Source organism: Vulpes lagopus, chromosome 3 (genome assembly GCF_018345385.1).
Source record: "Vulpes lagopus strain Blue_001 chromosome 3, ASM1834538v1, whole genome shotgun sequence".
Lineage (NCBI taxonomy): Eukaryota > Metazoa > Chordata > Mammalia > Carnivora > Canidae > Vulpes > Vulpes lagopus.
The window spans coordinates 113,304,926-113,320,491 of record NC_054826.1 but is presented as its reverse complement, the minus strand read 5'-3'; the positions used below and the strand labels follow the sequence as shown (position 1 = coordinate 113,320,491).

The window sequence follows — 15,566 nt, the reverse complement described above, 5'->3', positions numbered from 1 at the left end:
AGAACTGTCTGGGGTGGGGAGAGAGGCTCTTATTAAAATGCAGATCCATAGGCCCTCCTGAGTCAGTTTGGGGTTTTTCAGCAAGCATCCCAGGTGATTCTTATCATCAGGCAAGTGTGAGAAATGCTACCACAGAGACTTTAGTATCAGCCAGACCTGGTCTAAGTTCTAGTTGTGCCTCTTACTGTGTAACCTCTGGCAAGTTCTTTATCAGACCTCACCCCAATCTCCACACCTGGACAACCGGAGTAATCCTAGTACCCAGGTCTTGAATGGGGTCAAGCACCTAGAGGGTTTAGCATGGAATTCTGCCAATAGCACATACTTAGTCCCGATGATTTTTACCATAAATCATTTTATTATACATACTATAAACTCATAAGCTATTTGCTCTAAAGTTTTGTTCCTCTTCTTTTAAAATAGGTTAGAAACTCAAAAGTCTACCTAAAACCAAGCAAGGAATGTTAATGAGTGAAAGCTGACTGGACATAAGAAAATAATAAAGAATACTGGAGACTCTCACAAACTGGAAAATATATTTTTTATCGAAAGGAGGTAGTTACTTCTCAGCTTAAATTTCTTAATTTTTTCAAAAGAGGTTAGAAATCCAGCTTATATGAGATTTCCTGCATTTTCAAAACACATCTATAGGCCAAATTCACCTATGGTAGAGTTGCCAGATAAACTATAGATACATTGGGATATGCTTATACATTTAGCATTTTAGTATAATTTTTAAAATTATTCATTGTATATCTGAAATTCCAATTTAACTGGGTGTCCTGTTTTTGTTTTGTTTTGTTTTTCAAAATCTGGCAACCCTAGCTTATGGGTCATCATTTTGCAACCTATGTTCTACGAGGAACCAAAGGTTTCTAAGACTCACTAAAACAATTCACACACACACACACACACACACACACACATACAAATATACACACACAGACTCTTATTTGGTAGTCTGTCATGAGGTCTGGACTTTGGTATTTTTAAAACATTCCCTGGATGATTCTGCTGTTCTCTCTGAGTTCAGAATCACTGAGATGCCAAGAATAATCCTCAGCAAATTGAGAAAAAGGAAGCAACAAGAACATACCTCTAAGTCTGATTCAGACGGTTGGGTTTCTTTACCTTCTATTTCCATCTCCTGCTGTAACATCACATCAATCTGCTCTTCTGGACTCATAGGCCTGCTTCCTGGAAAGGCTGAAGATATCATCACCACCTCCTTCTTTATAGGTGATGAGACTGAGATACTGCAGGCCAGCTTGGTCCTGAAAAGTAGACACAGCTCAGGGATGCCTGGGTGGCTCAGTGGTTGAGCATCTGCGTTTGTCTCAGGGCATGATCCCAGGGTCTTGGGATCGAGTCCCATATTAGGCTCCCAACAGGAAGCCTGCTTTTCCCTCTGCCTATGTCTTTGCCTCTCTCTCTGTGTCTCTCCTGAAGAAATAAATAAAATCTTAAAAAAAAAAAAAAAAAAAAAAAGGAGACACAGCTCAGCTGTTGGCTTTCTGCAGAAGTGCAGAAGTGCTCTGTGTCAAGCCTACTGTCTCTATGCTGCTGAGTGTTATTATGCAGGGGAAGCCCCTCTCCTCTGTGTCATCAACTAGCATGGGCGTGTCCTTCAATGACAACCTCTAACGATGCGCACCCGTAGGAATGCTAGCATTGGTTTTGTTCAGTTGGTTAATTTAGTTTTATTCAGAGCCTTAAAAAATTGGGTTAAGGGGACTAATGGAAAAAAACAAAACATGGTTTCTTATAGTCTGAGAATGCTTTGAAATCAAGATTGAGAGCATGGTTTTAAGACTTCTGCAGTTCAGCCTGGTGTCCTGCAATCCCCAATACCCATAGGGACACTTACCTGGTGAGATCCTCTTTGTCTCTAGGGGAGAACTTTCTTTTCTTCTTGTTGGGTCCTGAAGAGCAGTTATTCGCTAGAGCAAGAAAGAAGAAACACATCAGGGATGGCTAGTGGGCCTTGGGCCATCCTTTACTCATAGGGACATGACTAAGGAGAGTAGACTTGGTGCATTGGGATGAGACAGGAGATGGGTCACCTGGTCCCACATGCAGCACTAATCATCTGTGTGACTCTGAAGAAGTAATTTCAACACTCCAGGCCTCAGCTTTCCCACATGTGAAATGGGGATGCACATACCTTCCATTTATTCATATAATTGATAAATATTAATAACTGCCTACCCAATTCACTCACTAATCCTATATGCCCTACTTTCTAAACTTTGGAAATTACTGTTTAACATTTGTCTTTAAATAAGTGCGGACTTTTAAACTTAGTATACTTATTTTAAAGGAAATATGGTTATCTTGAAGAGAAAAACTAGTATCATTTACAATAAATATAAGGTAACTACAAATGAATTCAGTAAATGATATATAACTATACTAACAAAATTTAACTAGATACTGTTGCTTGCTTAAGCCTTTAGCCTAAAGAAATTAACAGAGAGGTGTTAAAAACATAATATTAAATTGACATTTTGATAGTATCAAAGAGAACTGAAGACTCCTAGTCTAGATGTATCCTGACTTCATACTTTGAGCTCCTCAATCTACTCCAAATACAATGATAACAGACTCTTTAAAAATTAAAAAGACATTACAATGTTCAACAAGATGCTTTTCTATGTGGACCAGAAATGCACAGAGTACAAAGTAAAAGTCATAAACTTGGCTTCTGTATCCAAGAGTAGGGAGGAGTTAGTTAGCTGGGGGAGTAACAGAATCCAAAAACACCCTATGATTGTAGGGGACTAGCGCTAGGCTCATAGCATAAAACCAGCACTGAAACAAGGCTGTTCTATCCATGAAGACAGGCCCAAGACACAGTAGCACTGACATGCAGATAAAGCACAGGGATCCTCAATTCTCATGGCAGCCAGAGACAACAGAAAAAGCCTGATAATAACTAGGCTGAGCTTCACATGGTCTCAGGGACCACATCTACAAGATCCCCAAATATCACCTTAGGATGGGGGGTCTTAAACCATCAATATAAGGTCTGGTTCTAATTTGAGGTTTTAAGAGGATAGGTGAAGGCATAAGAATAAAAAAGTCAGATTATGGGGCACGTGGGTGGCTCAATTGGTTAAATGTCTGCCTTTGGCTCAGGTCATGACCCCAGAGTCCTGGGATTGAGCCCTGCATTGGGCTTCCACTCAGTGGGAAGCCTGCTTCTCCCTCTGCCTCTCCCCCTGGCTTCTCCTCTCTGGCACTCATGAGCTATCTCTCAAATGAATAAATAAAATCTTAAAAAAAAATAAAAAGGGGATGGTATTGGGTAGAGGAGAGAACTTATTGGAATGAGCACAAGAGAACTTTCTCTAATGATGGAAATGCCCCACATCCTGTTTGGGTTGTGGCTATATGGTATAAACAATTGTCAACACTCACTGAACTGAACCCTTAAGATCTATGCATCTTATTGTATGTGAATCATACCTCCATAAAAACAATGGGGTGGGAGACACATGTAGCAAGAAGGGAAAAAACTCTCAACACAAACCTGCAAACTAAAATCCCAGAACATATGGGAAAAAACAACACTAACAAAGATAGCTAGTAAACTCAATAATCAAGGGATAGATTCACAAAGTGAAAATAATACAGCAATACAAACATTGCTCCAAAATAAATGTTTAAGATCCTCCCAGGAATATTGAAAGACCTATGTCCATAAGAATTAAACAAGAAATTGGCAGGGATGACACTCATGAGTAGAACCAATTAGAAAATCTGAAAATGTAAAGATATTGTCATGAAAATTTTTATTGTTTTTTTTTAAATAATAAATTTATTTTTTATTGGTGTTCAATTTGCCAACATACAGAATAACACCCAGTGCTCATCCCGTCAAGTGCCCCCCTCAGTGTCATGAAAATTAAAAAAAAAATCATTAGACATGATAATCTCAAGGCTCAACAGGGTTGAAGAGCAAATTAGTGAATTAGAAGATACATATGAGGGTGCCTGGGTGGCTCAGTGGTTGAGCATCTGTCTTTGGCTCAGGGCGTGATCCTGGAATACTGAGATCGAGTCCCACATCGGGCTCCCTGCATGGAGCCTGCTTCTCCCTCTGCCTGTGTCTCTGCCTCTCTCTCTGTGTGTGTCTCTCATGAATAAATAAATAAAATCTTAAAAAAAAAAAAAGAAAAAAAAAAGAGATACATATGAGGAACTCACCTGGACATACAGCACAGAGAGAAAAATGAAAAATATGAAAATAAGTTTGAGACAGAGGGCAGATGAAGAGGCTCTAACACACAAGTAGTAAGAATTACTGAAGAAGATTTATCTTTACCCATTAGGATTAAATAAATTAATACATAAAAAGTACTATGGTAAGCGGCTTCCAAGATGGTCCCTAACTATTCCCCGCCTCCTGGTATCATAACACTTGTGTATGTGGGCTAGACTAGTGACTCACTTCTAGCCAACAGCATAGAGCAAAAGTGTTAGGATGTCAGAATTAAATTCCCAAAAGACCATATTTTTGGCTCTTTTCTCTCTCTTTCTCTCCCTTGTTCCTTCTGAGGGAAGCCAGAAGCCATGTTGTGAGCTGCCTCATAGAAAAACTCACGTGGCAGGAAACTGATGTCTATGGCCAACAGCCAGCAAGGACCCGAGGACTTGAGTGTGTAAGAGGATCCGTCCGTGGGTACCTTTAGATGACTATAGTTCTGGCTGACACCTTGACTGCATGCTTGTGAAAGACTCTGAGCCAGAATCATTAGATTAAGCCATGCCCAGATTCTCACCTCACAGAAACTGTGAGATAATAAATGCTGGTTTGTTTTATTTTTTTTAATTTTAATTTTTTAAAGGTTTTATTTATTTATTCACAAGAGACACAGAGACAGAGGCAGAGACATAGGTAGAGGGAGAAGCAGGGTTCCTGTGGAAAACCTGATGCGGGACTTGATCCCAGGACCCCAGGATCATGATCTGAGCCAAAGGCAGATGCTCAACCACTGAGCCACCCAGGTGCCCCAATACAGGTTGTTTTAAACCATTAAGTTTTGGGGATAATTTGTTACACAGCAATCAATAACACAAGTGTTTGGTGTATGTCAAATGTAGGGGATGTGGCATATGATAAATGTAATGTTAGCTATCACAATCATTCTCATTTCATGGATGCAGAGACTGAGACTCTATGAGGTTATCCAAGGTTAGCTGCAGCAAGCAAAGGAGCCAGAACTAGAACCCAGGACTAAACATCCCACTCAATGTCCCATTTTGAGCCGGTATAGCATGTTGCTACAAATACCTAATGGCAGCCCCTGAACGATCTTTTCCCTTGGGATGTTGATGGTGACTGGCTGGTAAACTTTCAGCAGGTCCTTCAGCTTCAGGTCCTGGGCCATTAAGGAGTAGTTGTTGGCAATGGAATCACTGGGTCCTCGGTAGTGGTGCTGCTCTTTGAAGGGTGCAGCCAGTGTCCACGACGTGCGTTGCATCAAGGGGGGATAAAAGCTGTGCGACATGATGGTCTACAGGGGGAGAAATGCAGAGCAGGACATGGTGAAGGACACCTCTGGAGTAGCTGAAGCTCTACTACATGGAGACTCAGGAAGTCTCACATGCCTTACACTACTTCTACCTTCTAACTCAGGCAAATGTTTCCTGGATGGTTACTTCTCTGTCTACTGTGAGCATGATTTCTGATGTCAGGGACCACAGCTGACTTTCAATAAACAGTTTATTTGTGAGTCAGGTAATTTACTTCCATTGTCTTTATTCTTTGTGGACATGGCTATAAGGTAGAAATAACTGAAGATGCAGAAGTTTAGAATGGATGAATAATATGGCAGGGTAGAGAGAAGGCCGGATCCTAACTCACCTTTATGCTACTGGATAGCTCTTTTCCCCACATGGCTAGAGTCTTTTCTGGTGGCAGAAGTAACCAAAGCCATTGATTCCACTCGTCAAGTCTGTCTGTTTGTCCCTCCACTAGTACCAGCAGAAGAGCAGTAGCCAGGTGAACATACCTGATAGAGTTCCGATGGTTGCTCATTAACAGAAGCAGGGAAAGGGGGCAGCTCTGGCTGCCTGTGGGAGTGACTCATGTGATGTATCGAGTCACTTTTGGTGATCTGTGAGAAATGGGAACAAAGCCACTTTAGGAATTAGGAAAGATTTCCAAATCTTTAGGTTGGCAAGGAGTAGAGATCCCCAAGAAAGGGTTTAGAGACAGAGTTTTGCCCACTAAACACCCTTCTCACCCTCATCCATGGTGTAGGTTTCATTTTTAAATTAGTAGTTTGTCTCTCCTCCAGTGTCCTTGGCTACCCCTCTATGAGCAAATTAATAGATATTTTTCCCCTGGGAAGACCCCAAGTTCCTGATCCTGGGTCATGATTCAAGGGGTTAACTTTAAAAATTGGACTCTTAAAAAAATAAAAAATAAAAAAATAAAAATTAGACTCTTGCCTTTCACAAATACACAATTCCAAATTGAAGTCTGCTTATGCAGGAGCACTGTACTTTTTGTGTTTAACACACACATGAGCAACTGTCTATGCTTCTTGTACAAAATATATATATCACTTAAACAGTGTAGGTGTCTGAGTCCACCATTCCATTCAGTGAATGTGCACTTAGGGATAACCCTCAGGTAGGGGTGAACTTGTGGCTCCCATGGCCACTCTCAGTTCCCAGGCCCCTCTCCTGAGAAGACCTGAAAGTGACTGCAGTATTGAACAATTCTCTGTGTGTTTCTGTTCTAGGACGCAGCCCCTATATGCACAACAACTGTTTATCTGGGGCTGTGATGGAGAAAGTGCCATTGGTCCCAACATAGAGGAAAACTCTGGGGCTGGACTTACTGAGAGATGTTACTCCACAGCACTTTAAAGATGGTGTATGGGATTTTCAAGGGCAATTTTGACTATGAATTTTCACCTCAGGCAATGACTTTTGACTGAATTCTGCAAAATGAGACATTACTGGATTGATTTGACTTACCTGGGTCAGCAACTTATGTCATGAAGGTTAACTGGCAGGGGGTAGCAGATAGGGGGTATATGAAGCAGATGTTAGCCACCCTCTTTCCCTAACCAACTGCTCACTGATGATTCAACCTCAGAAAATAATAACAATATCATTATTCTGAGTTATTTTGTTTTAGGCACTGTTCAACCTTATGAGAGTTTTTTTTTTTCTTATGAGAGTTTTTTATACCCATGTCTGATGTGAAGAAATAAAACTCAGAGAATATAGGTAACACATCCCAGCCACATAGAGGAGCTTTTAAATACACATGACTCTGCATCCAAACACATGGGAAACAGCAAGTATCACTAACATGGCAAATTACTTTAGGAAGGTGGTGGTGGTGTTGTTTTAAGATTTTATTTATTTATTCACAAGAGACACAGAGACATAGGCAGAGACATAAGCAGAGGAAGAAGCAGGCACCCCGTAGGGAGCCTGATGTGGGACTCAATCCCAGGAGGCCGGGATCACTACCTGAGCCAAAGGCAGATGCCCAACCACTGAGCCACTCAGGTGCCCCAGGAAGGTGCTGATTTTAAAAGTAAACAAAAACATGTAAACCCATAAACAAAGATGCACAGCAAGCCAGAGATCTTTGAAAAAATACAACAGGCCCACTTGTCTAATGGTCTAAGCTAGCTATTTTCAAAAATTGGGGCACATCAGATTCACCAACAAAACTTCATTAAAAATAGGGTTGCTTTGGCTTGCAACTCAAGGTTGCATCTTGAGTTTAAACAAGGTGAGTTTGAGATCCATAGAACTAGTTGTTTTTAGCTTAAAGAATTCACTTAGTTGATTTAAATACTTGTGTCTGTCTCTTTGCTCTTGACCTCAATTTCAGGGATCTAAGAATTGATCATTTATCTCCAACATGATTTTTACTACTGAATTTAATATCAGAGGGCACCTGGCTGGCTCAGTCAGTTGAGCATCTGTGTCTTGGTTTTGGCTCAGGTCATGATTTTATGGGTGGTGAGACTGAGCCTTGTGCAGGCTTCATGCTCAGTGAGGAGTCTGCAGGAAGATTCTCTCCCTCTACCCTTCTCCTACTCATGTGCATGTACGTGTGTGCATATTCTCTCTCTCAAAATAAATTTTAAAAAATTAATCTCAATCTATACCAATCATTTGAACAAAATGAGAGAACTCTGGCATTAGCCTGAAAGGAACCTGGTTATGCAAAGTAGGTACCACACCATCTGGGGTAGATTCTGGCAACAGTACTTTCAGCACCATGAAGTTGTTTATGATTTCCTTCAGGACCTTAAATGTACAACATACACTGATTGATAAATTATGGCTGCCTGGTTTTTGTCTTTGCAAGCAAGGAGGTTTTGTGGTCAGTGGAAATCTTTCCCTTAGCCTAGCTTTTAAATCTGTTTCAAATAAAAATCTTCATTAAAAGAGCAATAAACACACATCACAAATTTCAGACATCTTGAGTAAGTAACAACAAAAATGGTAATGAGTAGGTAACATCCATATTCAGGAGGTGCCTTGGCCTTTATGCTTCTGCTCATGGTTGGAATAAACCTGGTATCAGCCCTGACACCTAATGAGAAGTTACTCTTGTGACCAAAAGAAGTAGAACACAGCCCTAGTGGATGGACATCATTGCCTCTTCTCCCATTTCAGTCCGTGCTGTACATTAGCCTGATCCCAGCCGTGGCTCCAGGGAAGTGCATGTGACACAGGTCTGGCCAATCAGGGGACTCCATCCTCCTAGACACAGTGATCACTAGGGACAGGCATGTGACCTACACTGGGGTGATCAGTCTTTCCTGACTTTCACCAGACCTATAGAGAAAGAGGCACTCTCAACAGTCATCTTTGCTTTATGCGAGAATAAAGCTTTCCTTAAAATAAAGCCAACAATGGAAGGAAGCAAAACTCCCAGAGGGTGAAAGACAGACTCCCAGTGACATTGGCTTAATCTGGATTTAATCTGGACTTCTTGGTTATTTGAGCTCATAGATTCCTTTTTGAGTTTGGATTTAATCTGGACTTCTTGGTTATTTGAGCTCATAGATTTAATCTGGACTTCTTGGTTATTTGAGCTCATAGATTTAATCTGGACTTCTTGGTTATTTGAGCTCATAGATTCCTTTTTGAGTTTGAGCCAGATTGAATTAAATTCATGCTCCTCCATAAGAAGAGATAGTCATCCAAAGGGCAGATACAGAGGCAGCTGAATATCATACAAAGAGATAAGCCATTCTTGGGAAAATAAAGAAAAGCAAAACAACATTTTGCAAGAAAGCCAACATTAAGAATTTTATAGAACGTGATAGAAGCAGAACCTTTGAAGAACAAATGAAATTTTAGCTAGTTCATGGACACAGACTGACTTATATACACAGAACCATAAATACCCTGAGAACATTTCCAGGCATGGGTCAGGAACACATGGGATAGGCATAGGATTTAGCAGATCCAGAAATCAATTCCAGAACAGAACAAAGAGACTTTTCTTGACCATATCTGGCTAAGAATTCTCTGTGGCATCTTCAAGGGGAAAGAGTGATTTTTGTAAGAACTATTCATTATGCAAAATGGTTCGTTAATACTGTTAACATGTAAGTGTCTTCTCTGATAAACTACAGGGAGTTTTCACTTCAGAGGGTGGATTCAGCCATTACTAACAAATCCAATTTAATTTCATAAAGTTTCCATTTAAAATGCTCCTCTAGGCACTTTAGTATATGGCAACCTAGCGGATCTTGGCTTTTAAAAGCAAGATTTTGACACCTAGAGTGGATAGAATTATTACTTTTACAGAGGGCTGATTTTCGACTACACATGATGTTTGCACATCCTTCTTGGAGGCCATTGCTAAATCCTCACCTGAGGACCTGCTATAACAGAATCACTCTGTTCTAAGTTAAAAATATAGATTTGGGGACCCCACTCCAACCCTTCTGGATCAGACCCTTTGGGAGGATCAGACCCTATGTTTTCAAGATGCTGTCTAGGATATTCTGATGTACACCCAGTGTTGGGAATTTTTGGATGGAAAAGCCTTGGGAAGGAAGGGAAAGGAACAACAGGTGTCTATTTCTAAAATTTTCATAGCAAAACCTTAAGATGTTCAAAAGCCTAATTCAGCCAAAAGCATATTTCAAAGCAAAAACATAAAAATGTGGTGAACACACTTGCTCAGTCAAGTCTAGAGCAATTAGGCTAAGATTGAAACATCCCCTTCTTGCCTACTCCCCAATTCCCTACATGTTGAAAATATAGGTAAAAAAAAAAAAAAGTACATCTTAAAATTCACACCTACCTTCTGAGATGAGCAACCCATGTCACTCATGTTGTCCATTCTAATTGGATCTATTACAAAATGAATAAAAAGCTCTCAGTTTCTTCGGGGATGATCCTCTCCTACCAGTGGCTCTGAAGTTCACACTTCTTTATAGCATAATGATGGGGACGACACAGAAAATGGAACTTACTCAACGTTCTGAAAGCTCTGTTCACAGGGCTGCCTCTCTGAGGTCATAGACTTCAGCCCCCCAAGGGAGTTCTCTGATAGAAGAAGAAAGAAGGGAAGCTCAAGTATGTTTTGGGGTTCTGTTGGGCTTTTCTCCTCTGGTTCCAGCACCTCCTGCTCTGGCCACTCTTCCCTTCCGCTGAGCAGCTACTTTCTTGGAACTTTTCCAGAACACATGAAGTTCACTGTAGAAGAAAAACTGAAGCAGAGTTACATATTAATACAGAGAAGAGGGAAGAAACACCCCACTAAACAATACCCCAGCAGCCTAAACTCTTCTTTCTCCTCCTCTTTGGGCTCTTTTTAACATTGGAGGTACTTGCATGCCCCAAGCCCTGGGGCCTGTAACCAGGCTTCAGCGTCTGTTGCTAAGGAAGGAGGGGCCTCAGCTGCGCCCAGATACAAGATACAAGACGGGGCTTGACTCAGCTAGTGTCTTCCTTTGCTGGAGGCCTGGCTGAGCAGCAGAAATTGCTGATGACAGAAGAGAAGATGAGAGGGTGCTTAGCTGTGATCCGGGAAAGTAGAGGTGAGTGGCAATAAAAGAGGGTGCCTTTGGTAAAGTCTAAATGCAAATAGCATGGTGGTTAAATTCTTGGGCTGGACACAGCTGGGTTCTGATCCCACCCTTCCCATTAATTAGCTTGTGGCTTGAGAAAGTTAAAAGCTAAATCTCTTTAAGTGTCCTTTTTATTTTTTATTTTTATTAAAAAATGTTTTTAATTTAAATTAAAATTTTTAAAAGATTTTATTTATTTGAAAGAGAGAGAGAGAGAGAGAGTGATAATAAGAGAGAGAGAGAGAGAGAGAGCAAGAGGGGTAGAGGCAGAGGGAAAGGGAGAAGCAGACTCCCACCAAGCAGGGAGCCTGACACGGGGCTCCATCCCCAGACTCAGATTATGATTTGAGCTGAAGGTAGACACTTAACCGACTGAGTCACCCAGATGCCCTTAAATTTAAAATCAATTAACATATAGTGTATTATTAAATTCAGAGATAGAGTTCAGTGATTCATGAGTTGCATATAACACCCAGTGCTCACTATATCACATGCTCTCCTTATTGCCTATCACCCAGTTGCTTCATCCCCCCACCCACCTCTCCACATTTCTCTCTTCATTAATGGCAGTACAACAGCTACTTTTCTTTTCTTTTTTTAAAGATTTTATTTATTTATTCATGAGAGACAGAGAGAGAGGCACAGACACAGGCAGAGGGAGAAGCAGACTCCATTCCATGCAGAGAGCCTGGCGTGGGACTCGATCCCCAGTCTCCAGGACCACACCTTGGGCTGAAGGCGGTGTCAAACCGCTAAGCCACCTGGGTTGCCCGACTTGGTTACTTTTAAAGGTTCTGTCAAAACCAAGTTAGACTTATTGAGCTTTTTTGGGGTGCCATGCTTGCATATCTGTTTTTTTATTCAATTTTCCCCAAACCTCCCATGTTGTTCCCATTTTATGGATGAGAAAATGAAAACTGAGAAACATATATGACTTTCCCAAGTTGATGTGACTCATAAGAAGCAGTGATACAAGTTGAAGCCTGTCTTTATGATCCCCAGGGTCCAGTATACTCTTTCCACAAAGGACCTGTTCAGAACACAAACACTTCTGAGATCCTTACCATAAGCACTGCACAGCACAAAGTATTTCCATTTTTCCTTTTTCTTACTTTTCCCTTAACTTTGGGCTCTCCATACTTTCAAATAACTTTGTGGTTCCTCATCTCTTATATTTTTACTATCATCAGGCATATATGTAGAGGTTGCTTTTGGGCAAATACGCTTGACCAATGGACTGTAGACAGGGCCCACAGTGACCCCCTGGCTGAGTACACATAGGCCCAACAGGTAACCTACCTCAAAATATCCACAGGCCCTAAGTGACCAATGGGCTACTTACAACCAGGCACAGATACTGAAAAAGGTAGAATTCGGTGCATCCCCATACCTCCTCACCTTCCCTCTTTAAAAACAGCCCCCACCCACTGCTTCATTGCAGACAGCCTCTACTTTGATGTCCTGCCCACCTCTCAAGTTCTGTCTCCTTTTTTCTGCCTCAAGTGAATCCTTTCAAGGCCTGCACCACTGGCTTCCACCGGATAGTCACCCCACATTTGGGGGCCTCTATCCAATCAGACAGATAACCACATTTAGATGCCACAATAAATACAGTTTCAAATAGTATCTGGAATAAATGAATGAGTGACAGGGTTTGAAACTTTGATTTAGACAGAAATGAGGTTATTACCAGGCCTCCTATAATGGGGCATGAAGCCTAATGTCCCATAAAACCCAGCAGCTGTAATTCAACAAAGTGAATTAGTAGAAAGGAACTGGTAGGATGCTAATGAGCCTCATGACCCTGTGGAGACATGCTTCCATTGAAAGCTAGTGTACTATGAGTCTACCTATGTTCAAAAACATCAAAACAATGATTATGGCTTTCATATTGAGCTATATTATCTGCTGGCACTGTGCTAAGCACTTAATGAACATCATCTTTCCAAATCTACTCAACAACCCAGAAAATGAATACAATTATTATCCCAAATTTTATGCTGAAGAAACAGACACAGTCACTGGGCTCGGTCAGTGCCAAAGTTGGGATTTCAACCTGGCTGGCTATGGAATATGTTCCCTAGCTTTAACCAAAAATCTACATATGGTCTAAAGAAAGACTGAAAGTAAACAAGATATCTACTAAGGAGAATGAAAATACATGTCCCCCCACTCCCACCCCTGGCCACCTTATCTGCACCAGAATCACCTGACTTAACTTTCTGTTTGATAATTCCCAAGACGGATGCAGGCTTCAAGTCCTTCAATCCTTCAACTCCAAGTACACAGGGTTGCCAGATAAAACAATAAAACACAGGATGCCCAGTAAAATTAGAATTTCAGGTAAACAACAATTTTTTTAAATTTAAGTATTCGCTATTTGGGACATAGCTATATTAAAAAGTTATCTTCACTTTAAATTGAGTGTCCTGGATTTTTATTTGCTAAATCTGGCAATTTGGGGAGAAGAGGTCAGCTAGGGTCTGGGTTGTTCCCATTTCCGTGATATTAACAGCTTAGGGTTTCAATGTGTGGCTGGGAAATTTTCACACATTTCTTATTCAGAGCCCCCTGGCAGGTATCTTCTTTCTTTTTTCTTTTCTTTTCTTTTCTTTTCTTTTCTTTTCTTTTTTTTTCTTTTCTTTTCTTTTCTTTTCTTTCTTTCTTTCCTTTTTTCTTTTCTTTCTTTCTTTCTTTTTTTTTTTTTAAGATTTTTATTTATTTATTCATGAGAGACACACACACAGAGGCAGAGACAGGCAGAGGGAGAAGCAGGCTTCTCGCAGGGAGCCCAATGTGGGACTTGACTCCTGGACCAGGATCAAGACCAGAGCCAAAGGCAGATGCTCAGCTGCTGAGCCATCCAGGTGTCCCTTGCAGGTCTTTTCTAAGACCTGAAATGGTCTCAGAAACGGGCTCAGCCAGAGTAAGTTAGCTTTGAAAAGCATAGAAGAGGCTGCACATAGCTTTATTTTACTGACCCATCAATAGTCGTCATGAGCCAAGTCCTAATGATATGGAGACAGCTAAGATCCCAGCCATCCGGAAATACATAATATGGAGAAGGCAGCCAACACACAAGGAAAAAGCAAAATCTGGCTGTCCCTACAATGACAGAGGTCTGTGGTCAGGGGAATTAGAGGATTCACAAAGGCACCCCTAGATGGCACCCTTGAACAAAAATCCCAAGGAAGGCCCCAATTCAGCTTTTCAAAGCAATGCCCACCAGGGAATGACAGTTGTAATGTTTTGTTCTAAAGGAAAAAAAAAAAAGTCAACATTTTCTTAGGTGAGGCATCCACCATACTGCAGCAGAACAAAGTGCATGAAGCCATGTAGGATTGCCTGAAACTTAAGAATTTAGGGATACTTACCTGTCCATGTCCTATTTCCACCATTAGCTGCCCTTTTCTTGGCTGTTGTGAAGTTAGATGGGATCCTGTAGCTTCTTTTTATCATTATTGCCCCCACGTTTATTTCTTTACCCACCAGCCTGTTTATTTCTAGAGATATTATTTGGTAGAAGACTGTACCATCGAATCTTTTTGAGTTCCTCCTATACTCCAGATAGGTACTAACTTCTTTACAGCTCTTCTTGCACCTGACCTCACTAAAACCCTGTGACTGTTTCCCAGGCTGCTATTGCTGCAGGTCACAGAGGAAAGGAAGGTCCATCTAGGTCCCTGGATGGAAAAGGCCTGAGAACTCTGCAGTAGCAGGCCAAAGCTCAGGCCTGTCATTTTACAGATTAAGCCCAGGCCCAGAGAGGTCACTCACCCAAGGTCACACGGTAAGAGCCAGCCCTGAGATGAGAGCCCAGGACTGTCGGAACCCCCTCCCTCAGACCCTGGTCTTTACCAGTACCTCTATGGCAGTGGTTCTTAACAGAAACTGTGCCCCGTCACAGGATATTTGGCAATGTTTGGGGACATTTTTTTGGTTGTCACAACTGGGAGGAAGGGGATTACTACTGGCATCTAGTGGGTCGAGGCCAGGGACACTGATAGAAAGTCAGCACAAGGATGCCCCCTCAATACAAAATTTTCCTGCCCAAAATGTCAACAGCGCTGCCCTTGGAGAAACCCTGCTCTATGGGCCAGGATTTGGGGCAGGGAACATGTGCCTGGCTCTGACGTGGAACCAAGGGCCTTGGGTTTAGACTTTTTCAATTATAAAACGTGGAAATGATAACCTAACCCATCCTTCCGGCTCTCGCTGGTTCGTGGCACCTGCGTGAGTCGTAGTAGCTAAAACTTGCCAGTCAGGCCGCACCTCATCGCTGCATGTCCTGGCCTCCAGGACTGCTTCCAGGAGAGGCGGTTCAGGTGTAGGTATTTAGGCAGGGGACGCCCTAAGACGCTGTACAAACCGTGCTCAGAGGCCAAGGGCACCTGTCTCGGCGGTGGCCTGTGCACGCTCCCTTCAAGCCGAGAGTGTAGGGCAGGCCTCATTCTCCTCAGCTGTAAATTACTGAGGGCCTGTCAGGGTTGT

The 15,566-nt window shown here is 41.7% G+C and overlaps 1 protein-coding gene across 1 annotated transcript in view; it reads right to left on the bottom strand.

The window, feature by feature from the left end:
- Positions 1-10,336, bottom strand: part of DNAH3 (dynein axonemal heavy chain 3) — a 167,261-nt gene extending 156,925 nt beyond the window's left edge. The window contains exons 1-5 of the mRNA XM_041749430.1: positions 10,307-10,336; positions 6,018-6,122; positions 5,297-5,519; positions 1,868-1,940; positions 1,097-1,274 (exon numbers count right to left, since the gene is read on the bottom strand). Coding sequence (XP_041605364.1) covers positions 1,097-1,274; positions 1,868-1,940; positions 5,297-5,519; positions 6,018-6,122; positions 10,307-10,336 — 609 coding nt within the window. The remainder of the gene's footprint in view (positions 1-1,096; positions 1,275-1,867; positions 1,941-5,296; positions 5,520-6,017; positions 6,123-10,306) is intronic.
- Between the last annotated feature and the right edge of the window lie 5,230 nt (positions 10,337-15,566).